General features: G+C 40.3%; 1 protein-coding gene across 4 annotated transcripts in view; it reads right to left on the reverse strand.

Moving 5' to 3' along the window:
* Positions 1-27263, reverse strand: part of NCKAP5 (NCK associated protein 5) — a 902113-nt gene that overhangs the window by 114648 nt on the left and 760202 nt on the right. For all 4 annotated transcript variants that reach the window (XM_053918599.1, XM_053918602.1, XM_053918601.2 and 1 more), the window contains 3 exons: positions 13917-14018; positions 9017-9205; positions 82-3815 (listed from right to left, as the gene is read on the reverse strand). In XM_053918599.1, the coding sequence (XP_053774574.1) occupies positions 82-3815; positions 9017-9205; positions 13917-14018 (4025 nt within the window). The remainder of the gene's footprint in view (positions 1-81; positions 3816-9016; positions 9206-13916; positions 14019-27263) is intronic.

The following is a 27263-nucleotide window of genomic DNA, read 5'->3' on the forward strand; positions in this document are numbered from 1 at the left end:
TAATGTTCAGGAAGCAGACAACTCTCCCTGTGGGTAAGGCCCCTGTCCCCGTCATCACCACCCTCTTTGCCCATGCGTTACCTGTTCAGAAGTTCTGTCATAAAGGTATCTTTTGTTGCACATGGAACAGGACTAGGTCTATTTCTCGGTTCAAACTTCATTTGGTCGTAAATGTCGTGTGGTGTTTTCAGATTATTTTTGCTTTGTAAACTCCCCTTGGGAGGATCTGCCAGCTCTGTATCCCTGTTAAGCTCATTTTCTCTCTCACACTGGAGCTCAGGCTTCTTTTTCTCTTTTTTCCTCTCTGATTTTAACTGCTTAGTTCCAAAGCCCAAGGCTTTTGCATCTTTCTTTTCCACTTTGCTTTTGGAGATGTCCATTTTCCTGCTACTGAGAGCGGGAAGTCGACTCCTCCGAAAACCAAACCAGCTGGCAAAAGAAGGCCCAGGCCTTGGCTTCGCTTCCACAGACGTGGGCTTTGTTTGCATTTGGCCCTTTTCCACATTCTCCTGAATGCACAACATGACCTTTTCTTCGATTGTGGGTGAGAGGGGGGCTTCTGGGCTCACAGCATTAGTCCTGGTTATAGAAGTATTTGGATAGATTCCAGAAGTTTCTAGCTTGGGGGTCCTGCTTGTTTCCAAACTGCCTGGGCACTGTGTCCTCCCTGGGCTCTGCAGGCCTCGTGGGCAGTCTGCCATGGTGGGTGAGCATCTGCAGTGGTCCCTGCCTGGTTCCTCAGGTGCAGCATCACTGGGACATCCTCCCTGGGCATAGGTCTGGTGGTCTTCAGGTCCAGGTGGGGTGAGAAGCCCTTCAGATTTCAGAGGGACCCTCAAAGGCAACTTGCTAGGGCTTCCATGCCAACTGCTGGAGCTGCCTGTGCTCCCTAGGGAGCCCTGCCTTGAGGGGGCATGGCCCAGGGCCCTCCCAGCACTGGGAAGGCTGTCAGACATGAGGGCTGAAGGGGTCTTGCTGGGAGAGCCATCCGTGGAGGAGCTCTGCCGGGTCAGAGAATTGCCTCTCTCTGCAGTATTGGTAATAATCTGAGTTCGGACTTTGCCTGGCCCTTCCATAGGGGGTGTGGGGGGCTTCTCACCTGAGTGAGCACTGAAATTCTGGCTGCGGGCTTTAGCTCCATTCATGCCTAGAGCTGGTTTTAGATGTGGCTTGTTGGAGGAAAGAGATCTTTTTACAGACCTGTTTTCTACTCCGTCCTTTCCGTCAGCCCCAGGGATACGATTTTCCATTGACTCTGGCATTGCTGCTTCCAGGGGAAGCCCTTCATCCAAACTGTCCTGTACTTGTAAACCCAGAGGAGTCACAGGTCTTTCGCTCACTGTGGCCTCAAGGCTCGTTGGGTTCCCAGAGTGTTCTGGCTTTGACTTGCTCACAGCTGCAGAACTCTTAGAGGCTTCATTGAGACTGTCTTTTTCATGTTTCCCTGGCACTGTGGAACTTTTCCTGAGCAATTGGGGAGACTTCATGAGAACTTTGAGCCCAACTGGGAGGCGAGTTTTCAAACTTTTCTCATGAGTGTTCTGACAACCATGTGGGGCATTATGGCTTTTGGAGGACGGTGAGGGACTGTTAACCTGAGATGATAGTGACTCATTTACCTCTAAGAAGGGAGGCTTGGGTGATGTGGAGACACTGTCATTCAACTGTCCTTTTCTTCCTGGAGAGAGACTTTTTGAGGATGATGTGTCCAGAGGTTCATGGACTGAAGAGCGATTCTTGGGAGTCTGTAACCCTGCATCTGTTTGTGTGGTCCCAAGCGTTTGATGAGGTGGGGTTTTGGGGGCACCTCTCTTTGGAGAGATCTTTGGGGGACCTGGAGCCATCATGACAAATGAGCTGGAGGAGGTATGAGCAGAGCATCTGGTCTGAATCACTGTTTCTGTGGAGGGCAGAGGATGAGTAAAGATGGGCTTTTTGAAGGCCACAGAAGTTTTCTTCCCCTGCACTTCTGTGTGATTAGAGGAAATGAGAGGAGCAGAGGATCCTTTCAGAGGGGTTGGTTTGAATACAGTCCTTGCTGTTTCATCAGTGATGCTGGTTTCAGGCTTGGCAGATGAAGGCAGTGGCAAATAGTCATAACTGGGCCTGATGAGTAGGGAAAGTGACCTGCCTGGAGGGGGTGGGGGAGAAGGTGATTTCACCCTTGCCTCTGGCCCAGGGTCACAGAGTTTATCCCTTGCAAGGGGTTCCCCAATGTCACCAGACTCAATGAGGGGCCTTGACAGCAACTGTGGAGCTGAAATCTGACTCTTGGAGCACTGGACCCCAACCCTCCTGCTGGACATTCTGGAGCCATGTTTTCGAATGTGTGAGTCTGTCTGTACGTCCCAGAGGTGCCCTGGGCCTTCAGTCCTCTTGAACCGGGAGAGTTTCCCAGGAGCTAAGGCTGGTGAGTTTTCAAGACCCACTAGGCCCGATGAGGGGGCTCTAGTGGAGGCTTCAGGCTCTACTATTTTTGATTTCTGAGGTGAAGACTTCCCCCGGGCAGGTATTTTTGTCAGACTTTGCTTCTGACAGATACCCATGGACATCGAAGATCTATAATTACTCTGGCATGACATATTACGTGTTGGTTTGGCCAGTTTTTGTCTCTGAGTATTTTGAGTTACTGTCCTGGAGCTTAAAGATTCAGTGGGTGCCCCAGCAACATTATCTGCACCATCTTTTGGAATGTTTTTCTCAGTTTCCTCTTCAGGTCTCCTTACAAAAGTGTAGTCTCTCGAGGCAGCCGCTGGCTGTGAGTGAGCAATTCCCTGAGGTAAAGGTTCAGTGTGCTCTCCCTTGGGTCCAGTGGGGGTCTGATTGATGGAAATTTCATTTCTGGTAACAGTGACAACACCTGTCTGGTGGGAGCTGAATTCAATGGGTTCTCCATCTTCTGCATCAAATATTACAGTAACACATTCTTCTGAAGAAGTCCTTTTGACAACGCTTTGCTGCTTTATGAAACTAAATGTCTTTGGCCTACTCTCTAAGTGGATGGGCATTTGTTTTTCCTCCTCATCAGGGGACTCAAGTTGAGGTTTTCCAAGTCCCATGAGAATGTCCAGGTTTTCCATGGACTTGTCGGTGTCCACAGTCAATGACAAGTCTGAAGGGCTTTTCTCATCGCTGCTATCTATATGCAACTCATCAAGGGTTTCATTGTCATCAGTGTCTGAAAGCTGGAGATTGCCATGGCCCTGCCTATTGGGACTCCTCGCTCTCTGCACCTGAGGTGCCTGCATCATTGGGCACAGCTTCCTTTCCAAAGGACAGCTGCTGGCACAAGTGCTCAGCTTTTCCGGTCTTTCCCTGGGGTAAACCGAAGATGTGCCTTCTGAAAAGTGTTTTCCATTCAACTTCCAGCCAAATAGACTGTCAGAAACACTGTGGGTTAATTTACAACCATGCAGCCTGCAGGCCTGGTTTGGAAAGGCTTTATTCAATGCCAAGGAGGAAGAGTCCTCATCAGCATCATCATGAGAATCTGTGTCATAAACAAACACCTTGTGGGGCCCCTTGCAGGGCTTCCCCCTGTCAGCTGGTTTGCAGGGGGGGTACTCCTTGAGACTGCTACTCTTAATTCCGGGAGAGTATATTCCTTCATTTGAGTTCATGCAATCTTTATAACCCCATTTGGCTATCACTGATGGGGGCTCAAGTAACACCTTTCGCTTCTGTAGCTTTCTTAGTCCTTCCAAAATGTCACTTTCCTTGATACGAGTTGGAGGTAGTTCATCTGTAGGACTAGCAAAGCCGCTTGGGAGTGAAGAATCAATACTTAGCCTTTTATCCCAGCTTTGTGATGATGGCTAGGAAAGAAAAGTAGATATCAGAAATAACGGAGTCATGTGGATCACAAATTTACAATAGGAAAAGTCCATCGTTCAACCTAACTTGTTCTAGTGGTTGATAAATATTCACCACAAATTCATATATTAATTAATTAATGGAAATTAATTCATTAACTCTATAGAAGATCTCGATCTCTACTTTGTCAGGCCATGAGCTAAATAGTATATGATTTAAAGAAGTAGAGAATAAGGACCTTCCCTCAAGGAGTGTGCACCCCAGCCCTGGTCAGTGTGGTTCAGTTGGTTGGAACATCATCCTATAACTGAAAGTTTCCATGTTCTATTCCTGATAGGGGCACATGCTTAGGTTGTGGATTTAATCCTCATTCCAGGTGTGTAAGATTCCTAGTCTGGGTGCTTATGGAAGACAACCAAATGATTCTTTCCTCTTGCACCAATGTTTCTCTCTCTCCCTTCCTCTCTACCCTCCTCTCTGTCCAAAAGCAATGAAAGAAGGTCCTCAGGTGAGGATTAAACATAAAGATAACAAATAAATAAGAAGCATGCATCTGGCAGAGGAGAGTACTTGAGCACAAATAACTGAAAGTCAAGGGTATAAATGAAAAGTGCAAATGCCATAGATATTCCAGAAATTCAAAGGGAGACCATACTTCTGTTTGGAAAAGCCATGAAAACCATATAAGGAAATGTGTTGTTTTTTAAAAACCTACCGAGCCCTTGAAAGATGGCTAGTTTTGCCTTAGTTTTAAAGTGGGAGGAATCATTTCTAGTTAGAAGAAATGCTATGCCAAAGATTCAAATGGAGAAGGTAAATGTCAGGTGCACTTAGAAAATAACCAAAGACAGCATGGGCTCAGTGTGTAGGAGAGGTAAAGAGGATAAATGGACAAGTAAGTTAGCCCATGTCTTTATGGTCCCTTGCATTGTACCATCTGATAGAATATCATGTGACTTCATGGCTTTGTCAGGCAGTGAACACCTGTGAAATATAGCCACACATATAGCAGTGGGGCATTTGCTGTTAGAACCCATGGTAATGATTCACCCACTAACTTATAAAACTCAATTTCTTGTCCTTTATACTTCCACGAATACTAGGGTTAGTTTTGGAGATGTGACCAAGAAATAACAAAGAAAAAATACTGCACTTCACACAGATACTCGTATTTTTTCATAGTATTGTTAATAACAAATGGAAGGGCAGGAGGGGACTAACACTGACTAAACACCTGTTGTGTGCCGGCCACTTACACATTATTTTGATTTAATTCTAAGAACAACATCAAAAAGGAGACATTTTCATCCTATTTACTAGGGAGGAAACTGAGATTCAGCAAGATCAGTCTGTTGGAAATTACACAGCTAAAGAAGAGCTGGTGTGAAGCTTTGAACTCTTATTTCCTGGGTTCTTTCAATGACTGAGTTCCAAAGTGGCCATATGGGGACTTGAACCCAGACAGTCTGGTTCTAGAGCCTGCGCAACTTAATCTTCATGGCACACTACCGGAGTCAAGCTCAGTTTCTGTTTTCCCCTCTATATTAGCCAATGTAATACAAGAGATAGTAGGTTTTTGCCATACTTATCTCCAATGGGGTGCTGGTTTAATCACAAACCAGCACTCAGGAAAATTGGCAAAAGGTGGGCACTGACCTAATGCCTTTTTTTTTAAGGCTATATAATTAATGGTGAAGAATTTCAATGCATGAATCTGGTGGTTTCAGATGTGCATTGTATACCTATCTTGTCGAAGAGTGTAGTTCCCCTTGGCATCTCCACGCCAGCGGACCTCTGTGCCATAACTCTGAACACCAACCCTGTGCTCATTAGTAGAGTTTGAAAATGTGTCAGAAACTTACATTGGATTCTCAGCTTTTGAGTAAGCTGTGAACATTTGTTTATATCTAAGACATTTTCATAGAAATTACTCTTGCTCTAACAATATATTATATTCTTTATTTGTGTTGTGTTACCTGTTTTCTTTTTTTCAAATTATACAATTTCTTTAGAAAATTCTTCAGGGTCATAGTTGCTGCAGATAGATGCTATTTGGTGATGATTCCCCTGCCTCCTCCTCTTCCCTATACCATTAAAAACTCCTTTGGAAATTAGAAGCAATCCTTTTTTTATTTTTAAAAAATTTATTGTTATTCAATTACAGTTGTATGCCTTTCCTCCCCATCCCTCCACCCCACCCCAGCCGAACCCACCTCCCTCCCCCACCTCCACCCTCCCCCTTGATTTTGTCCATGTGGCCTTTATAGTAGTTCCTGTAATCCCGTTAATGAGTTTGGGCACTATAAACCAACCAGTGAGAAGAAGACTGCCACAACTTGGGTTAATAAGAATTTCCATTATCTTGATAGTCATATTCACAATAAAGAAGAGAAGGCAGGCAAAAGTACCTTGCAAGAACTTGAAAAAGGCTGACTTGATGTGTTCAGCCTCTGCCCACCTGCTTCCTTCCTGCCTCTCCAGAGCCTTCCCACGCTGTGGTTTAATTCATTCCAGGGCCAGCGGCACAAAGGTCCCTGGGACCAGGATCTCTGCCTGGGGAGATTAGCCACATTCCTCAGTTTTCCACAGGAGGTAATGGTATTCAATAACTTGAGAAAAGTTTGGAACGATTTTGAAACTTGAAATAAAAAAGCATGGGTCCCTGTAGGAGAGACCATAGAATGGAGCAAGTATTTCCCACAGGCAGCTTCATTCCTTGTGGAAAGTTGTAAGTGCTTTGTGGTGGAAACAGTTGGCTGAGAGATGCTGCTAAGGCAGAGGCCTGGGTTTAATGCCCATAGTCCATTTCTGTTTCTTGACTGGACAACAGTTGTACACATTTTTAAAAAAGGTATTCTTGATCTTAGTGGGAACAAGTGCATCTCAACAACTGGAACAGTTTCTCTGAGTTTTAGGCTGACTCAACAAGGCCAGTATAGACAAATGGTTAAGAGTGAAACTTCTGGAACCAACTGCCCAGCTCTGTCACTGCCTATGACATCTTGGACTCGTTCCTTAATTTCTCCGCACCTCATTTTCCTCATCTATAAAATGGGAGGGGGATTGGAAAACCTATTTAATAAGCCATCTTGCACATGAAATGAGCCCATACTTATGAAAAGCTTACACAGCTGTGTGGCACATGGTAATCACTCATTCATTAGGCCAGAATGCTTCATGTAGGGCAAGCTAATGCATTGCATGCAGGCTTCTTTCCTGTTTCTAAACAAAACAGTACCAGAAAAAATAATTGTGGACTAAAACAGAAGCATTGGCCATATATTTATTAATATGTAAGGTAATTGTATTCAAATCAAATCAGATTATATATTTATTATGTAAATTAATACTAAATGACTACCTGGACATAGTAAGAACTATAGAACTTCCTTAAATAGTATAAACTTAAAATGTCTTTGCAGGACTAGGTCTCGTTTGCTGAGTCCCTGAGATTTGGGACTTTCTTCTGTGAGATGTGACAGGTGTACTGGTTCTCCCTGACCATTCTGAGCCAGGATCCTATCAAATCTCCAGATCATGGACCCGGAGTGTGTCCAAAGTGTCTTAAGGGCCTTATTGCTCCTTTTTTCAGGAAAGAGGTTTCCCTAGAAAATAAAGGACTGCTCTAATTGGAAGAATTTCAGAAGAATGAAAGAAAAAGAAAGAAAGAAAGAAAGAGAGCAAGAGGGAGAGAGAGAAAGAGGAAGGAAGGAAGGAAGAAAGGGAGAGAGAGGGAGGGCCAGGGAAGAGAGAGAGGTGGGGGAAGGAAGGAAAAGGAAAGGGAGAAAGAAAGAAAAAAAAGCTCTCAGAAGGGGAGAAAGGAAGAGTGTAAGAGTAAAAACAGCAGAGCAAGCAGTTCTGGGAGCCAATAATATTCACAAAAACAGGGGACAAAGTCTTCCCTGTCTGATATGAGCCAGGCCCCTAGCAGTCATTCTTCATAACTCCAAATATCTCCTTCAAAGGAACAGCTTTGATAACTCAGCAGGCTCTTCACTTGTATTAGAAGTCTGAGTCCAAGGGAATAAGCTCTAAATTCAAGTTAAAAATCTTCCTCTGAGTTCTTGACCAAGAGTATGACAAAACTACCCCTCACCAATATTTCCTGGCATTTGAATTTCCTGGTTTCTATGCTTCTGGAATTGTAAACTTAAATTATAAGAATAATAAAAAATGACCTCCAAATAGTCTGATTTGGGATTTCAATTCCCCTTTACTCTCTGCTTTTCTTCAACATAACAAAACTGAAAACAGCTATTTCAAATACTTGGCCTACGCCACTGTGCAAGGATATTTATAAAAAGCATGAAGGAATCTTTGGTTGTGTGAGCCCACTTTGCAGATGGGAGTCATTACAGCAGTAGAGTTATTTAAAAACCTGCTAAAGGAATTCCTGGCATCTAAATAGGGACATACCACCCTTCCCTGAGCTGTGGTGCCTGTCATCTTCCATGGGATTTTCTATTATGCCACCCTCCAATTTATAGTCAATTAGTGTTTTAATCACATTGAGTAGAGGAGGTTAATATAATACACAATACTTTTGATCAATAAATACCTACAAAGTGAATGATACTTCCAATGTTTTGGGCCATTTATTGAGATAATCCACTATTCTCCCTTTTCTCTAGGAAACAACAACAACATCAACAACATTTTCTTTGAGTTCTCATGGACGCTCAGTCTGGAATGGCTTGGCAAGTGGTCTTGCTGACTCTCAATTGCAGTGGACAGTAACAAGTCTCTCTGAGCATTACAGTGATGGAGCATGGCCATAAAACTAATGGGAAATGTCTGAGTTGATCTGATGTGTGGTCAGTTCTATTAGGCCAGGGTTCCAGGTTCCAGGTTGATAGAAACCTGTAAACTCAGTGGGATCTGCCAAAGCACAGAAAGGGAGTATCTTCCTCTTCCCAACTCCCTGTCATGAAGTCCAAGTAATTTGCAGTCAAATCAATATTCCACTTCTCATGTGCTTCGTGACTTCTGGCAAGTAGCTCCAGTTTTTTCAAACCAGATTCCTCTGCAGTACAATGGGAGAATAACATTTCCGTATATAGTTTTTGTGAGGAGTAAATGAACAGGTACTCAGAAAAATGGCCATTTCCTTCTTAGCCCTCCCTCCCACCTTCCACCTTCCTACTAGAAGAAGATTCTTTTCTGGTTCACTCTGATGCTGAAGTGCCTTGAAAGGAGGCCTTACCCTTTTTCTGATGTTCTTCCCATCATGCCATGTGTATGAGGAGCCACTGGAATACTCGCTGCAGGTGCTCGAAAGAGACAGTTCACTGCTGCTACAGCTATTTCGAGGGCAGAGATGAGCAGCAGTGACAACTCCCAGGCCAGGGCATTTCAGAGCAGGGGTTCCTGATTTTGTGTTCAGCTGGCATTCCTGAAAACACAGGAAACCTGTGAGCTAGGACTTTGCTTAGGGGAAGTAAATATCAACTCAATCTCATAATGGGATATAAGTGAGTAGAACAAATTAATCTCTTGGAGCTATATTTATTCTTTTAAAAAGTGAATAATGATAATACTGCCTACCTTATAGGGTTGCTGCAGGGACCAAGTGAGGTTCTAGATGGCAAGCATATAGCATGCTAACTGAACTAAGGAGGTGCTTAACTGGTGAGAGGTTCCATCTTCATTAGGTAGAAGTGTCACAATGATAGTTCCCCATTTTATCCAGTTATAGTGGTGAAAGGATCAGATCAATATCAAAACATGACTCTAATGCTACAAAAGGAAGCAAACAGAGTAGCGTCTTTGGCTGGAGTTCAAGAGCATGAGTACCAGCCTGAGAGTCCAGTACCCTGGATACATACTGCCACTAGATATGAGACTTTGAGCAAAAAAAACATTTAACTTCCATGATCCTTAATGTCTTTGTTTTTAGAGTGGAGCAGTTCTACCAGATTACCCCTGGTTCCTTATGGCTCTGATACATCATTCTAAGTCAGGAATCAAATGCCTGGAGCATTTCTATACCACCTTCCTGGAAGCCAAGTACAGTGGAACACCAGCCTCAGGACCAAGGAGGTTCTATTGTAAAAGATAATGGGACTTTTCATATCAGTTGGCTGTCCAACTGGTAAAGACTGTCTTATCAAATATATCTGGTTCCCATGCAGAAGATCCAGGTGGTTCAAATTCTAGAGGGTCTGCAAAAAGCATGGGTGACAAAGTTGTAAACATCCCAACACTTCTGAACAGACACTTTATAGGCTCCTAATATAACAGATGAAGCAACACAACTGAGCAGATTAAATTAATTTAGCATTCCAACCATGGGAATGGAATCTCTCCATTACTGTCTAATTCCAGTCTCCTATCTATATAAAGCTTTGTCTCAGAACCTCTTTGATGGGGAACCATCTGTCTTTGTGTCACTTGCAAAATGGCGAAGCCACTTACTTATGCAATCTATTGACACTTTACGGGTGCCTTTAGTACCTGAGTACTTATCAGTGTTCTCCAAATGCAATTCCAAGTGACGGTGACTAAACACCAGCTTGGGGAATAAAGGCAATGCTATTCTGAGAGTACTTGTGGTAAATACGAATCCCCTACCTAAGTACAGAGGTACTTAGGTATGGGTTTCATGTTTAATTTGCTGTCTAATCAATATCCATAATTCTTAGTAATGTTAAATTTCCAAGGTTAGGCAACTGCCTTGCTATCGATACACTTTTGCTGCATAACAATGTCTTTAAGTGACCTTAAAAATGACAAAAAAAAGTTACTACTCTGTTTTTCCCCTTGAAATTTGAGTCTAAATATCATTAAAAGGAAAATTTGTCTTTAAATCCAGCTTTTAATGATATCTATTGATTTATGACCTTGTTTAGTGCTGGACATAACTTAAGGGGCACTCAGATTTGTTTATCAACAGATGCCTCCAAGCAATGGTCCTACCGTGCAGGAATACCTGGCATTTAGACTGCAGCCACTGTGCACATGTGAAACACACCTGAGTGAACTCTCAGAAATACCACATCGCTCTCCACTTCTACTTGTGTGCTTTCTATTTTCTCCATTCTTTTCTCTCATATTTGGTTGTTTAAGTTAGCAGTGTGGTGGTTTTACTTAGGACTGACTTTGCTCTGACAGATATGACTACTATCCAGAGAGAGATTGCATCTGTTTCCTGAGAGGTCATCCAGATCTAAACTTCTCCAATGGCCTTCTTTCATTCTCTGCATGGCTTTCCTTTAGAGTTTATAATCTATCTTTTCCCAACATACTGAAGTTTATATGTGATTTTCCTGTCTTTCCCACCTATCCCCTCCCTCTACACCTATCAAAATTAAACCTATTTTTACAATGTAACTCCATTCCCAAGCCTCTTTTAACAATTATGCATCCTTGCCCAGTTGATGTCCGCGTGTGTACCTATAGTGCAGATGCTGGTTAAGATGACAGGAAATTAGAACTCTGAAGATCATCTGCAGGAAAAACTGCTGCCCCTCCCCTAGTCTTGACCTTGAGGTGCCCAGATGTGATTCAGGAAGGTGAGAAAGGCCCACCAATGTCATGCAGGCAGATGGGGTCAGAGGTGGTTAAGCAGAGAGGTGTCCTCTAAGCCAGGCTTTTCACACTTTAATGTGAACAGAAATCATCCAGGCTCTTGTTTAATGTAGATTCTAATTTAGTAATTATGAGGTGGGACCTAAGATGTATTTTTAACAAATTCACAGGTGCTTCAGTGCTGCTGGTCCAGGACCTGTGCCTTCTGTAGAAAGGCCCAGGAGAAGCTATGCAAGGATCTACTTTTTATGTGAATTTTGTGGTAGCATGGTGTGTCATCTCACAGTCTGACCTGAGCTGGGCTGAGGCAGGACCAAAGGCATGACCTGAGCCCATCCATGGGCTAGTGGAATGGGGAGTGTGTGTGTGTGTTCAGGTGACTACAGGGTGATTCCTTGCAAAAAAAAAAAAGAGGAAGGGGCTAGTCCTCCCTACTGGGACATTCTCCCACCATTCTTCTACCTTAGACAATCAATGTTTGAAGGTAATAAGGGACCCAGAATCTGACATCACAGATGAAAATGACCTCTTTTTCCTGCAGTTTCTTTCTTCATCAGCACATGATTATCATATAGGATAATCTACTGCACAGAGTAACTTTCTATGATTGAGTGTTTCAACTCTAAAGCCATTTATTTTGTTTAAATCTTGTCTATTTCACTTGCTAATTTTGACCTTGGGAAAAACTACTTCACCCATCTATGCCTCAGTTTCTTTCTTTGTAAATGGAGATAATGAAAACACCTACCACATGCGATTATTGTTAAGTTTGAACAGCCCCTGACATAGCAATTCTTGGTAAGTTTTAGGTGTTGCTATTATTTTTTTAAAGATTTTTTAATTTATTCATTTTTAGAGAGAGGGGAAAGGAGGGAGAAAGAGGGAGAGAAACATCAATGTGTGGTTGCCTCTTGCAGCACTCCCTACCAGACCCTGGCCCACAACTCAGGCATGCGCCCTGACTGGGAACCAAACTAGTGACCCTTTGGTTCGTAGGCAGGTACTCAATTCACTGAGCCACACCAGCCAGGACAGATGTTGCTACTATTATTAAAAGTGTTTTTATATAGGTGTATCTTCACTCTTTAACTAGATCCTAAGTTTACAGCCTCCCTAAGGAACCCTGTGTGATACTTCTCGACATGCCATCATTGTCTGATGCCTTGCATGTAGGAATTGCGATGAGCAATAGCCAAGAATGGGTGCATTTTGTTTCCAGGGGTCACTGATGTGAGCTGCTGGAGAGACACGCTAATAGATGTCTCCATCTTCGTCATGTTTTTCTTTAGCTGTGGCATGGCACCACATATTTACAAAAAATAGAAGAGGGCAAAAGCAGCAGAAATCATATTATTGCCAATATTGTTAGCAAGTATTATCTTAAGTACATTTCCAAAAACATTCAGAAATATAAGAGAAACATAATTATGCTCATTTTCAGATGGGGAAACCAAGGCATTAAGGAGTTAATATCTAAGGTCACCTAGCCAATATAACATTCTAATGTCAGACCCAGGTCCTAGTCACTATGCTATGTACTAAGGGCCTGAACAATACCAGAACCCCTGGACATATACAGACCACCAATCATCCTACTGAGAACTATTATAATTAGTAATAGATAATGATTATTATTAAAATTCTTTTTAAAAAATGTATATTGGCTTCCACTACAACATCAACTCATTTTGATTTACTTGGCAAAATACACCCCATTTACATTATTTAAAGTGTATTTTAGATTATTATCTTGAATCTGTACGCTTTAACATTCTAACTTTGAAAAATGCAATACAAAATTTATAATTTTAGTTTAAAAAGGAGAAAGAGAATGAAGGTAAGAGTTTCTTGGCTAAAAGCTTCATGCTTAAAATATTCCTGACCTTCAGGCCATATTATAGATTGGATGCCATTACAGTATTCATAAATATTTAAAGTGAGAATTCCACTAAAATTTCATTCCAATCTAATTTGAGAATATTTACCTTTGAAATTGAATATACTAGCTAACTTATAAAATTATACAGTAAAATAAAAAGCCAGTTATCCACAATGTTCATCTATCATTGTTTTAAGCTTAATATTTTTCATTATATATTTATGTGGCTCTGGTATTTTCAAGTTACTTTTGTATGACAATGATAGTTAAAGCCGTGCTGGTTGAAGTTTTGCCATATAAGCACAAAGCTCACCCTGGCTAAAGAAAAAATGTACAGCCTATGAATTTTTAAAAGTTCATACATAATATATCATGAAGGTAGGATGACTAATATGGAACATAGGCTTTAATAAAAAGCTCCTTGACCATTTCTCAGAGACTTTGAGATGTAATCAATACCCCAAAAGGTATCCCAGGGAGAAAGCCAAGATTTATGATATTTTTGCCGAGAGTGACACTTTTTGCTCACTCTATCAGCTGGAGGATATGATACTGAATTTCAGAGAACACAAGAAAGGAAAGCATTTTGTCTGTCTGACAGCGCTTCAAAGGTGCACTCTGTGGTTCACTTGTGACATCATATTTGATGGAAGGGAAATAACCTAAACAAGTGTTCTGAAAGCAACAGGAAACTCACATGCATCTCCACATCAGTTCGTGACTGCATCAGACTTTGGCTTCTTTCCACATCAGAAAGCAAATCTCCAGATGAAAGATCTACGATGCGTGAGTGAAGTTTCTAGGTTGAAACAAACAGAAACATTGGATCATGATGATTTAATTGTTCATTTCAAAACCCTGCCTTGCACAGGTAAATCTCAAAAGAGTTGACATTTCTACATTGGACAATACATGTTCTGACTCAAAAATGTTTATTCTAGTTTATCGGTGTTCTATAAACATGCATGTGCAAATTACAGCTTATAAACAATAATCACACTTTCACAGCCTGTCAATCTATGATGAAAAATAAGCTGTAGGAAAAAATAAGTTGTAGTTGGAAGATAAGTAGCAAGAAAACTGTGAATATTCCAATGCACTTATTGGCTAGTGTGAAAATTAACTTTTGATATTCACATGAAAAAACAATCACCATGTTAACCTTATAATGTTGAGCGGTAGCTAAAATCTGAGCAAATAATTATAGAAGTGACCTTATTTCTAAACAGCATTGATCTTGTGAAATCTTCCCTTGGACACATTTTAACTCAAAGTCATTAATGTAATCTGTTAGGAACAATTAATGTGAATGGAAAATAATTGCATCAGGGATCTGGGGACTTAGATTTTGGGCATTAATATGCATACACTATTTGATAATATACTTAATTCTTTATTTTAGCTTTGCTTGGGAGGTCTGCTAAACCAGGGACATTTCACTATATTAATCTTTATACTAATTACTGAGGCTTTTCTGTGGACATTACATTTGATCTGTTTAATTGCAAATACAATAAAACTTGTGATTTATGTCTAATGTTTCTGCTAGTAGGATGGCATTTAAAAAATCATACTTGTAGTCTGGTTTCTCTTGGTTACAACTTTTGTGACTTCAAACAGTACAAAAATCGAATCAGGTAGGTAAATAATGTGGCTGAGAATGCCTCCCAAGGCTCTGAAAAAGTTTTCCTCTTCCTTTTCTTCCCCAGAAAGGCCTTACTGCACACTGATGTTTTTCCTGGAACTGCCTGTGATTCTCTGCCACTAATTAATGCTGGGATCATCTCAGAGTTCAGGGGCGCCCTTTGTCCCAGCAGATCTACCATGCTGTCAGCAGGGACAGTCAACTTTGCTAAAATGAGGCAAATTCACTCTGTTTCCCACTTGACTGCCCTCAGGCTGAACTTGTGTGACGGCCCTGAGGACGTGGTGAGTTGGTCATCAACAAAAGTTCACTCTGAGCCCCCTGTAGGATGAGCACTGTGCTAGGCCTGCACTGCCTCCTTCTGCAGCAGCATTATCTCAGCTAAGGATCAGTTCTCCTTGTTGGTACAGCTTCCGATCACTACTTGCTTCAGACCTACGGTCACGGTCTTGCGTCTTCCAGTTTGTGTTTGTGGAGTTTATTTCACCAAAATGGCATAAATTGTAAACTGGTTGCCTGTCATTTTGAAAAATCTAATTTCCCCAACAAAGCTAAGACATCAGTAGATACCTCAAACCAGTATGTTTTTTCTGCCCAATTTTCATAATCTTTATATCAAGCTCCCTCTACAGTCTGAGTTTTCCAGGGGCAAAGATTGTTCAATCCCCAGGACCTGGCACAATGGGTAATATTCAGCAAGCACCCAACTGCTTATTGCAGTCTATAAAGACAAGACGTCCCTGTATTTCCCCCACCAACATGTAGGTTTGAAAGACTGGGGAAGTGCCAAAAGAATTATAATTTTCTGAAATGCTAAGAATACATTTATCAACATGCAAAAAGTCCAAGAAGTTATGGGAAATGACATTCAACAAAAAAATAATGAATTTGAGCGGTATATCATGTGATTTGGGGGAAGAGTTCTTATAGATTAGCTTTCTGACTTCTCATTCAGTTTATTGTTACATTTCACTCTTTCTTATCAGATATATGATGTCATCCTTTTGGCTTTCTGCATGAATATATATATGTATAAACCCATCCTCTTAATGATGTTACATTTCAGCAGTTTTTATCCAAATGGTCAGTTTCCTCAGTTGATATAGGAAAGGTCAGGCTGAAAGGGGACAGATCCTAGGGCAAGGGGCCAGGAGAACTGAGTGCCAGCTCTAAGGAACAGGCTTTAGCAGATATTGGGAATGTAATTGCACATCTCTGTCTCAGATTCCTCACCTGCATTAGAGAAGTAAAAGTGGCTACTTAACCTACCTCACAGGTAGGCAGAGGTATTGTCATAGACAGAAAGGATAATAAATAGGATAGTATGTTCAAATTCACACAGCCATACACCTATTAATTGTTATATCTGAGAGTTGGTGGTAGGTAATTTTTCGAAGGCTAAGGTACAAGTGAATCATTTGTTGTTATGGTTTCCCTATGTAAAGCAAATAAAAATTAACATGAAAAATAAATCTACTTCTGTGTTAAGGCGGTAGGCAAGAAAATGATAGGTAAGTATCATTCTTTCACAAAACTTCCCTTAAATAACCACAAAAGCTCACTAGCCCACAGATGTTACACTTCTTATAATAAGAATTTTAATGAAAGGCTTATATATTCACATCTATATACTTATATATATAGTGTTATAATAAACATTTTCTCATAGGCAGAGAGAGAAAACCAGAGAGAGAGTACAAGGGTAAGAAAGCAAGCACATCACTTCTCAAACTGGTGCGGTGATGTTATCTGTGCTTAATTTCAATCTCAGTGAAAAGGAGGTAGAATGAATATATGGGAAATGCAACTAAAGCAATATGTTTTGGGATATGTCTCCTTGGGTAAGAGAAACAAAAGCAAAAATAAACAAATGAAACTACATCAAATTGAAAATCTTCTGCAGAGCAAAGAAAACCATCCACAAAACAAAACAAAATGGAAAAAAATACATTCAATAAAGGGTATCCAAAATTTATTAGGAACTCATACAACTCAACATTGAAAAGCCCCACAAACAATCTTATTAAAAGTTAGACAAAGAACCCAAATAAATGCTTCTCCAAAGAAGACATACAGATGGACAACAGACATGAAAAGGTGCTCGACATCACTAATCATCAGAGAGATGCAAATTAAAACCGCAGTGAGATATTACCTCTTACCTGTCAGAGTGGCTATCTTCAAAAATCAACAAACAACAAGTGTTGGAGGGGATGTGGAGAAAAGGGAACCCTAGTGCACTGCTAGTGGGATTGCAGACTGGTGCAGCCACACGGAAAACAGGGTGGTGGTTCCTCAAAGAATTAAAAATAGAACTACCATGTGACCAAACAATTTCACTTCTGAGTATCTCAAGAAAATGTAAATACTAAATGAAAAAGATTTATGTGCCCTTTTTTATTGTGGCATTATTTACAATAGCAAGATATGAAAGCAATCTAGATGCCCATTGATAAATGAATTAAAAAATGGGTTTATATATACAATGGAATATTAGTTATAAAAATGAATGAAATCTTACCATTTGTGACAACATGGATGGGCCTAGATGGTATTATGCTAAGTGAAACAAGTCAGACTGTGAAAGAAAAATACTGTGTGATCTCACTTATATGTGGAATAAAAAAAATCCAACAGAAACAGACTCATAGATACAAGAACAAACTAATGGTTGCCAGAGGGGAGGGATGTGGGGTAATGGGGGAAAAAGGTAAAGAGAATATGAAGTACAAATTTCTAGTTGTAAGTAAGTCACAGGGAATAATCAATAATGCTGTAATAGATTTGTACAGTGACAGATGGTTACTAGACTTACTGTGGTGATCACAATCGTAAGAAATATAAATGTTGAATCTCTATGTTGTACACCTGAAACTATATAAAATATTGTATGCCAATTATTCTCTGATTATTTTTTTAAAAGTTGTCAGAAAGTATAAGTGACAGAATAACATGACCTCTTAAAAAAGCCCACCTACTTAGACAACAAACTCTGCATCACATACTTACCTATAGTTCATGTTTACTGTTAGTATCTATCATAAAATCTCTCACCTGAAATACTTCCAACTTGAAATCTTTAACCTACAAATCTGGATAAATCCTGAATTTAGACATGAATTTTTTAATGTTTTAGACATGAATGGTAGAAAGTTTATTTAGTATAGGTTTGAAATTGCCCTCACATTATCTCTTACCTTATCTCAGTAACTGAGATTCCACTTCTGTCTTAGACAAACAGACTCTTGACCACACATTTCCAAACCAGAGGTCAGTGAGGTCTTTTAGATAAAATGCTTCCTTTGAAGATGCACAGTCTACGCCTCCTTTCCTGCCAGACAAGTTTCATTGTTTCTGCAGTGGGCCCCCCTTACTTCCCAGCTGATGCTTTTATCTTTCCAACCAATCAAAATCCTGCCCATATTCAGGACTGCACTCACACCATCTAGCAAGGTTGTCCATCATCTCCAGCCCACAGTGGACTCCTCACCTGGCTGGGTGACAGCACCCCATCCTCCCCCTCATTTTGGCCCTTTATCTGAAGTGAACAACTGCTGAATTTGTCCTGCATGTAGGATGTATTTTCCTAAAAGTTTTCAGCTCTATGAAAATGCAGGCCAAGTCCTGTATTTCTGCTTTGTCTCTGTAGCAGGGACTGGCTAGTTGTTATGGAACTTATTCCGCCTTCCTCTGGGCACTCATCTAGACTGCATTTCCCAGTCACCTTTGCAGTTAGATGTGGCCATGTGAAGTGATAAACTCTAGCCAATGGCGTATGAGAAAAGTGATGTTTGTCCTGTCCCATGAATATCTCCAGCTTGCGGTGCTCCATGTCCTTTCCCTTTCTACCAGTTTAATGCAGCCAAGTCAGCATAGCAATCTCCGGAGCCATATGTTAAAGATAGAGCCACTAGGTGGAAGGAGTTTAGGTTCCTGAATTGCAAACTGAAAGAGAGTCACCTGGGGATCAGAGATATCTCTTTTTGGGCTTTCTATTAGGAAGAAATAAACTTACGCTGGGTGTGACCCATTATTCATTTCGGGGTTTGTTGGCTATCATGACTAATATTAACCTGGCTGATCCAGCCCTCCTCTGAGATAAGCACTCTGCAGCACACAGGTTAGCAACTCAATCAATACACACATGAAGGTTTCCCCTGCTATCTGAAAGTAAAGCATTCCTGTGAAACTGTGTATGTCAAAATGATGCAGAATGAAGAAACAATTACCTTTAGTTTACATGGAAACATTTAAGAGCATTTCCAGAACCAAAATTCAACACACACGCAATGTCTTTATTTTGTTCACCACTATCGAAACACTTAATTATGTCCAGTTCTACATAAGTGCAACACCCTTATGAGCTGTCTTAGGCTTTTCTGACACCTTAGGACACATCTTCCTAACAGATGCACAAAATAAATCAAGATAAAGACCAGATACTCGCAAACACAGTTCAAAGCTATGGTGCTTGATGCTGAGATGCTGAGTGTGGATCCCTGGGGAAGGAGCATGGTGGGGCCGCTCTCCCTGCAGGGGTGCACACTGCTGCTATAATGGCTTGGGCAAAACAAATGCTGAAAGCTATTCTCACTTTTCATCTCTTTCTTTAAAAGCAAAAAGCTTCTTTGGATACCTTCTGGTTAGCAAAAACAGGTGTTAAGGCATGTCTTTGGTTAAAGACAGGTGGTGTAAAGCAAACTTTTGGAAAAAAAGGAGACACCTATATTCTCTCTCTCACACACACACACACACACACACATATACACACAATCATATATACAATATATTCACACATATATTTGCACATGTGTATATACTGTTTATATTAGAAGGTGGAGGCAACATCTCACACTGAGGACTTCAAGCTTCAGAGGGAAAAGGTCTATGTTCTGTCAATATGCAGGGCCATCAGCAAGGGAATTTGAGTGATGAGCTAAGGTTCATTGCTAGGGCAGCCAATGCCAGATCCCACACACTAGGTTAGTAATATTGGGTGGATGACCCAACATTCAGTCAGTCAGCTCCAGGTTCTCTGCACATTTCATAATCTGTAAGTCAAGGCAGAGAAATGCCCCCTTGAGCCCAGGACTGACTGTCTTTTCTCTGGCAGGGGGCAGGTACAGTGACCCTAAAGGGTGGTGGGTGTTGATGCTTCCTCTCTTCAGTCTATGTTGGCAGTGGAGCCGGAGATAAAGGGGCCTTTCAGAGCAGGGCTGGAGCACCAACTTTCCACTTGCTGCTTCTCCTCACTCCTGCTGCTGCAGGCATTTGGATGTTCAGTGAAGGCTTGTTGCATTTAGTAGAATTCTGCCTGTGGGTTTTTTCTCAATACAGAAATGATGTCTTTAAGCCCTTGAGTGCTAAGGTCAGGAAGACACTGTGTCCTTGTTTAGTGGCACAGGTGATGGTAGAAAGCAGATCTTTATCTGAGAAGTTTGGGCAGAGTAGAAAACTAGGATGGAAAAATCAAGTAAAACAGGTGATGAGCAGCTTTTCTATTTATTTCCTGAAGTCTGAGAAGAAATGTGTGAATTTTTTATGTCAGGATTTCAGAAGTTATTGACTCAGTTTAAGATGTAAAAAGGGAAACCCAAATGGATTGTTTAACCATTGCTTTCTTCTTTTCACTCAGATTTGGAGAGAGAACTAATCTAAAACCATAATCATGCATGTAACTATTTCCCCCTCTAACTATTAAAAGCCAAATATCTAGGTATACAAAAGAGAAGTCATGAGAGTGAATATGGCATGCATCTGATTAATGGATTCTACCAACGCAAGTAATTCAGATTCAGCAACAGAAAGTGGGTGTGAATTGGTGGTTTCAATCTCATCTGCTTCAATCCCCTTGATGGAGTCCTTTGTGGATACTACAGGGTGGATATCCTGAGTCTACCTCAGACCTGGTCCTGTTTTATATTCCCTAGAGTTGTTTTTTTCCCCCTTGTGGAAAAGCTCTCTCAATCAAAAAGGAGGCTCCTATGCCCACAATTCTTGAATTCTTATTCATTTATGAAGTGAGAAAGTGTGTTATTGTCACACAACCTGGTGCTGAATCTTCTTTCCAACCACATTTCTCCGAATTCTACACACAATACACTCCACCCATTAGAAGGTATTTTTCTACTCTCAGAAGTTCGTGGTGGGAAATTTAGAGGAGGAGTAGAGGAATTTTCTGGACTCTGCCCCCTCACCACCGGTATCTTTAACTATTCAGCACCCTCCCCAAGGGATGGACTCCTGGCAGCCTCCCGGGTCACTTGCTGCTCATGCACATTCCTCACCCGCTCCTGCCTGCTCCCCGTCTGAATGCTATTGCTCCCACTGTCATGGCTGGTTGTGCATGTGGACTTGGCCTTGTTTACAGATCAGCATCCCTCACAAATCTGCTGGTCTGGATGTTAGGTGGAGTTTTTGAATGAAGAACTTATTGCTTCTTCAGCTTTAGCTTTGTTTTCAAATTCCCATGTGTAATTTGGAGAGCTGCTCTCAATTCACAGCTTCCAGAAAGCTTCCTAGAGCCCCACTTCTGCTCCCTCAACTCAGTTCCAGGCTGGCCTCAGGCCCTTGGTTTCATTCCCTTTAATCTCATCACAAGGCAGGCAAGTCTAGAGTGGGCTATTAGAAAACCCTCTGAGCATCTTTTGATATTGCTAACTGCATGTGATTTCCTGTGATTTCAACTTTCTGGATATTCTCAATTACAGGGGTAGAAAACACTTGTGGGGGATTTGGATATGTTTAAGAGACTTGTTCTACATATGACTCTGAATTAGACATACCCAGCTGAGTAAGCCTTGTTCCCTCTGTTGGATAATAAGGCAATTTTCATAGGTGTACCTAAGGCTCTGAAAGAAAGTTCAAGGAAATCTCCCCAAATAGCTCAAAATAGGTCAGAGTCTGATTTAGATAATTTTTCTTTGGAAGCTTTACTCACCAAATGATCATCCAAAGTTCCAAGTTTTAGTTATTCACACACTAGCCTTATATTTTTACTTACATTTTTGCCTTACACAGAAATGTGATTTTTTCATCAGCCTTTTCAAAACCCATCAAGTGATATTGTGGCAGACCCTCAGTTCACATTTCACAGGTTTCATTCTGTTCCATTAAGAATTTATTATAAAACTGAATATTATATAACCGCATATTATATAACTGAGTATTATATGGTCATTTGTAAAATTTACAAAAATTTGAGCCTAGGAAAAAATCTTTTGGATAAAAGCTGATGTTTAATTAATTATGCCATTATTCCCATTTTAGGATACAAAGATAAAACATAATACCTGTATTCAGTCATTTTGCTGATACAACACTGAGTATGCCTTTCGATGTTCTCCTAAAGGCCCTTTAAAAAAATGTCCATCAAGATTTGATCTCACTTCAGAGTCTGAAATTTTTATAGCTATTTTTTTCTTTCTTTTTTGCTATCCACAGAAGTCCTTGCTGCAGTGATTATTTTCCCTGACAATGTGTAGGCTTGCCTTGCATATCAATCTTTAGGTGCCCCGAGTGGATTCTGTTTCTCTCTGGATGGTGCCTCTGCAAATGACGTGGTTCTACATCCTCTTTTCTACTTCTCCGGATCCAAGGTTATAAAATGTTTTTGAAACAATTACTCCACAGCTATATTCAAAACCTTCTTCAAGGGTCTCTGCTACCATGACAACCTGATTATTCGGTGGCTGCCTAAGGGAGCAGCATTTGGTTTGGTGACTAGGAAGTATTATTTGGGGTCTCTGCAGCTCAGACTGATGACTGGAGTATCTCAAATCTGCCCTGTCTTCCGAAACTCCATTAACACTGCCCTGCGGACCTGAAGGGTAAGAACCAGCACAAAGATGGATGAGCACACAGCAGACCTTGTCCTCAGGAGCTGCCATTCTAATTAGTACAAGAAGCATTTATGAAGCATCTACTATGTATGGAGTTCTGACTATGAACTGTGAACAGACTCAAGGAAGCTAATTAGTGGAGCCTATAATATCAATGAGGGGCCTAAACACACAGATGAGGGGAGAAAATAAAAACAAGAATTTTTAAGGTAGAATATGCAACAGAGGCCTTGGTATAGAGAAAAGGTGATATGGAGGCAGAAGTGGGGGTTGGTTTGGGGTTAATGTAGTAACACAGTTAAATATGAATAAGATAATATTCTGTGCAGGCAACAGGGGCTTAGCTCTCAATCTCAAGGTCCCAAATATCTTGGTGTCTTTACACATACACACACACACAATCAGAAATAATTGGAAATATTCAGTACATAGTAGCAAAGCAACAGTGCTGGGAAACAGGGTACAGCGTTAGGGCTTCCAGGGCAGGTCATTCAGTCCTCTGGCGGCTGGAGAGCCATTGCCCGAGAGTGGTTCACACTTGGTTGCCTGTGGATCCTAAGACTCTGTGAAGCCTCCTTTTGTCTCCTTATGACTCTGATCTGAGAGAGGAAGTGTTTCAGCACAGCCTGAGCCTATTCTGGGATCTAAGACATACAGAAGTGCCTTGAAGTTTCCATTTTTATAACTAATTACTTTAACAGGTACTTTAATAAGTGCTTTCTCATTTCCCTGCTGTTTTGTAAAATTGTCCACATGGCACTTTACATTATTAATCAAGCTTTATTTTTCAAATGTCTCCTGGATTTCTGTAGCTTTTTGCTTTTTATGAGTGAGGAAACAATTATTTTCCTCTGATTTAATGGAAATAAAGGGATTAGGGGAAAATAAAATAACTTGACCTTCTATTTTTACCAGACTAATAGAAATTATATCAGTGGTCACTGGAGTCCAAGGTACCATATATTTGGAAGAAATGAAATATCTTCTGCCCTGTGGAGAAGGAGAAACTGTGTACAGTACTTTCTCTAATCTTATCTCACCTTAAGCTGTGTGGAAGCTATTATCTTAATTTTTAGAAATGAAGAACTCAAGATAACTACTGTTAAGAAAGGTTTCCAATGGCCCAAGTTTATATTCCAATAAATGGTAGAGCCAAGGTTCTCAGATCTTCCTTCTTTCTAAATCCAGACTCTTTCTTACCACATCTGCTTGCTTTTGCCCTGGAGGAGGTGAACTGATACCCTCAGTGGTCTTTTTTGCAAACTGAGATGCTTATTTCTGCCTAAGTGGTAAAGCCCATTATTTGGGTTTCTCCCATCAAGTGAACTATATTGCCTTGGTAAGTTTCCAGCTCAAGTCCTTTATTAGAGGCAGATAGTTGAAAAGAAATTATAATAACAACACCAGCAATAACAATAGTTGTGAACATTTACTGAGCTCTTTTTAGTACCAAATATGTGTTTCATGTACATTATCCTTTTAAATCCTACCATGATCCCCCAAAAGGACTATGATTATTCTCATTTTACAGGTGAAAAAACTGAGCTACAGAGTTAAAAATCTTGCCTAAGATCACATAAATAGTATTTAAATCCCAAGCAGTCTGACTACAGAGTTCATACTCTTAATTCTACAATTAATTCTGGGTAATTATAATGTGTTATAAACAATTTACTAAAATAAGACTATAAATTAATTAGACAAGATGATCTACATAGGATTAAAAAATACCTCCAAGTACAGTGTAATATCTTTTCTTACTAAACTGAAAATAATTCATTCATTTATTCAACAATATACTTTCATCAGTATTATTTTATTATTTGTATTTGTAATATTACTAGTATTGGTGATGTTGTTATTTCTTCTTAGATATCTACATTCTTCCAGGGAAACATAATTTTGTATATAAATTTGGATCTATCTAACTGAAAAATAAAACTAAGTAGAAAACATCAAACATTTATTGAGTGCTCAATACATGCTGGTAATGTGCAAAGTGCTTATATTACTTTTTTTTTCTTATTTAATCCTTACAATCACTTAACAAGATAGAAACTATTATGACCTCAATTTTCAAAATGAGAAAACTAGAAAACACAAGGAGTTAAGGAGTTGTTCATGTCAGGGATTTGAAGCTGGACACAGACTTCAGGGCTATACCTTGTGACATGTTCTGCACTGTGTTGTTTTATTTAGGGTATGATAATGAAAAAGCACAGTTCCTGCCACCAAGTACCCTCAATGTTGTGTGCCACAGAAACCTCAGCAGGGGGCTCCAGGAGGACTTTTCCCCGCAAAGCAATAACTGAGATGAGATTTTAAAAACGAGAAATGACCATTTATGTGAAGGAGACAAGACAGAAAAAAAGGGGGAGGCTTTGGGGCAGAAAGTATGCAAAGGTCTGGAGGTGAGAAAGATTGTGACATTTTTCTGCAAATATTGGGTTGTCCAAAATGTTTGTTTTTTTTCCATAAGATGGCTCTGGTAGCACTTAGTTGTCTTTAGCTCATTTGAAAACATTTTGTTAGATTGTATTCTGATAGCTATCATATCAGTGTGCATTAAAAAAAAATCAAAATTGTCAGGGGAGGGAGGTGAGGATGGCTGGGGTAGGGGGGAGTGGTGTGTGGTAAATGCAGACAACTGTACTTGAACAACAATAAAATAATTGAAAAAAAAGAAATTTTACCTAATGGAAATATATAGAACTCTGCATTCAGCAACTGAATTTATATTCTTTTTCACACAATTATTTATTCCCACTTGGCCTTTGAATTTCATTAAAAATAGATGGCAGTTTTTGTTTAAAAAAATAAATCCAAATAAAAAAGTAATAAATCAAAATTGGTGAATTTTTGTGTAGCCATTTTAATATTGAAGATAGAATAAAATGAGCAACATTTTGGCATATTATGTTTTATTATTTCAAGAAAGGTAAAAATACAACTGAAATGCAGAAAAAGATTTGTGAAGTATATGGTGACTGATCAAATGTGTCAAAAGTGGTTTGTGAAGTTTGGTGCTAGAGATTTCTCACTGAATGATGCTCCATGGTCAGGTAGACCAGTTGAAGTTGATAGTGATCAAATTGAGACATGAATTGAGAACAATCAACATTATACAACATGGGAGATAGCTGACATACTAAACATATCCAAACTGAGTGTTAAAAATCACTTGCACCAGCTTGGTTATGCTAATTGCTTTGATGTTTGGGTTCCATATAAGTGAAGAGAACCCTTCTTGGCCATATTGCCACATGCAATTCTCTACTGAAACATAAAGAAAACATTTTGTTTTTAAAACAAATTGTGATGGGTAATGAAAAGTGGATACTTTGCAATAATGTGGAATGGAAGATATTGTGGGGCAAGTGAAATGAACCATCACCAACACACCAAAGGCCACTCTTCATCCAAAGAAGGTGACGTTGCATATATAATGGGATTTGAAGGGCACTCTTTATTAACAGCTCCTTCTGGAAAACCAAACGATTATAAATTCCAGCAAGTACTGCTCCCAATTCGACCAAGTGAAAGCAATACTTGACAAAAAGCGTCCAGAATTAGTCAACAGAAAACAGAGTCATCCATCAGGATAACACAAGACCACGTGTTTTTTGAGACCTGGCAAAAACTGTTACAGCTTGGACGGGAAGTTCTGATTCATCCTTTGTATTCAACAGACATTGCATCTTTGGATTTCTATTTATTTTGGTCTTTACAAAATTCTCTTAATGGAAAAAATTTCAATTCCCTGGAAGACTGTAAAATGCACTTGAAAGGATTCTTTGCTCAGAAAGATAAAGAGTTTGGGAAGATGGAATTATGAAGTTGCCTGAAAGACGGCAGAAGGTAGTGGAAAAAACAGTTGAATATGTTGTTTCATAAAGTTATTGGTGAAAATGAAAACTGTGTCTTTTATTTCTACTTAAAAAATGAATGAATGTTTTGGCCAACCCAATGGTTCAGCAAGACCATAGAGGCAAATTCAAGGGAAAAGTGGTGAGTTACACTGTAAGTAAATAAGTAACAGAGCTGAGATTTAAATCCAGCACTCTCTCCAAAATGCATATTTTTTCCTTTACTCATTTGCCCACACACATTTTTTTCCTAATGCTGAACTTGGCTGTGGGACTCCATTACCCTTACCTATGTCGACAAAGAAGGGCCTAGAAGGACCCCTCAGAGGGAATGGAGATGCTGTGGAGACACACCAAGCTTCTATGTCTTCTCGGTGTGCTTTTTCCTTAAAGGAGTGGCAGGGGTTTAATCTAAGATCCTCACTTATGTTGCATGCTAGAACAGTGCAAATCACAGCCAGCAGCACTCCAGAGATCTCTAATCACTAATCCTGGAGACAGAAAGTAACTCCTGTGATGCCAAATGTTTCCATATACTATCTGTGCTAAGCAGGAAACCAGACCTGGGTCCTGCTCTAGTCTTGTAACTACAATGAGGAGACATTAAAATCAAACAATTATTGCTTAACATTAGTAGATAACTTCCCAGGTAGGGGAAATGCCTTGTTACTGTTTTGGAGAACCCCCCAAAA

The sequence above is a fragment of the Desmodus rotundus genome, chromosome 2 (genome assembly GCF_022682495.2).
Source record: "Desmodus rotundus isolate HL8 chromosome 2, HLdesRot8A.1, whole genome shotgun sequence".
In the NCBI taxonomy this organism is placed as follows: domain Eukaryota; kingdom Metazoa; phylum Chordata; class Mammalia; order Chiroptera; family Phyllostomidae; genus Desmodus; species Desmodus rotundus.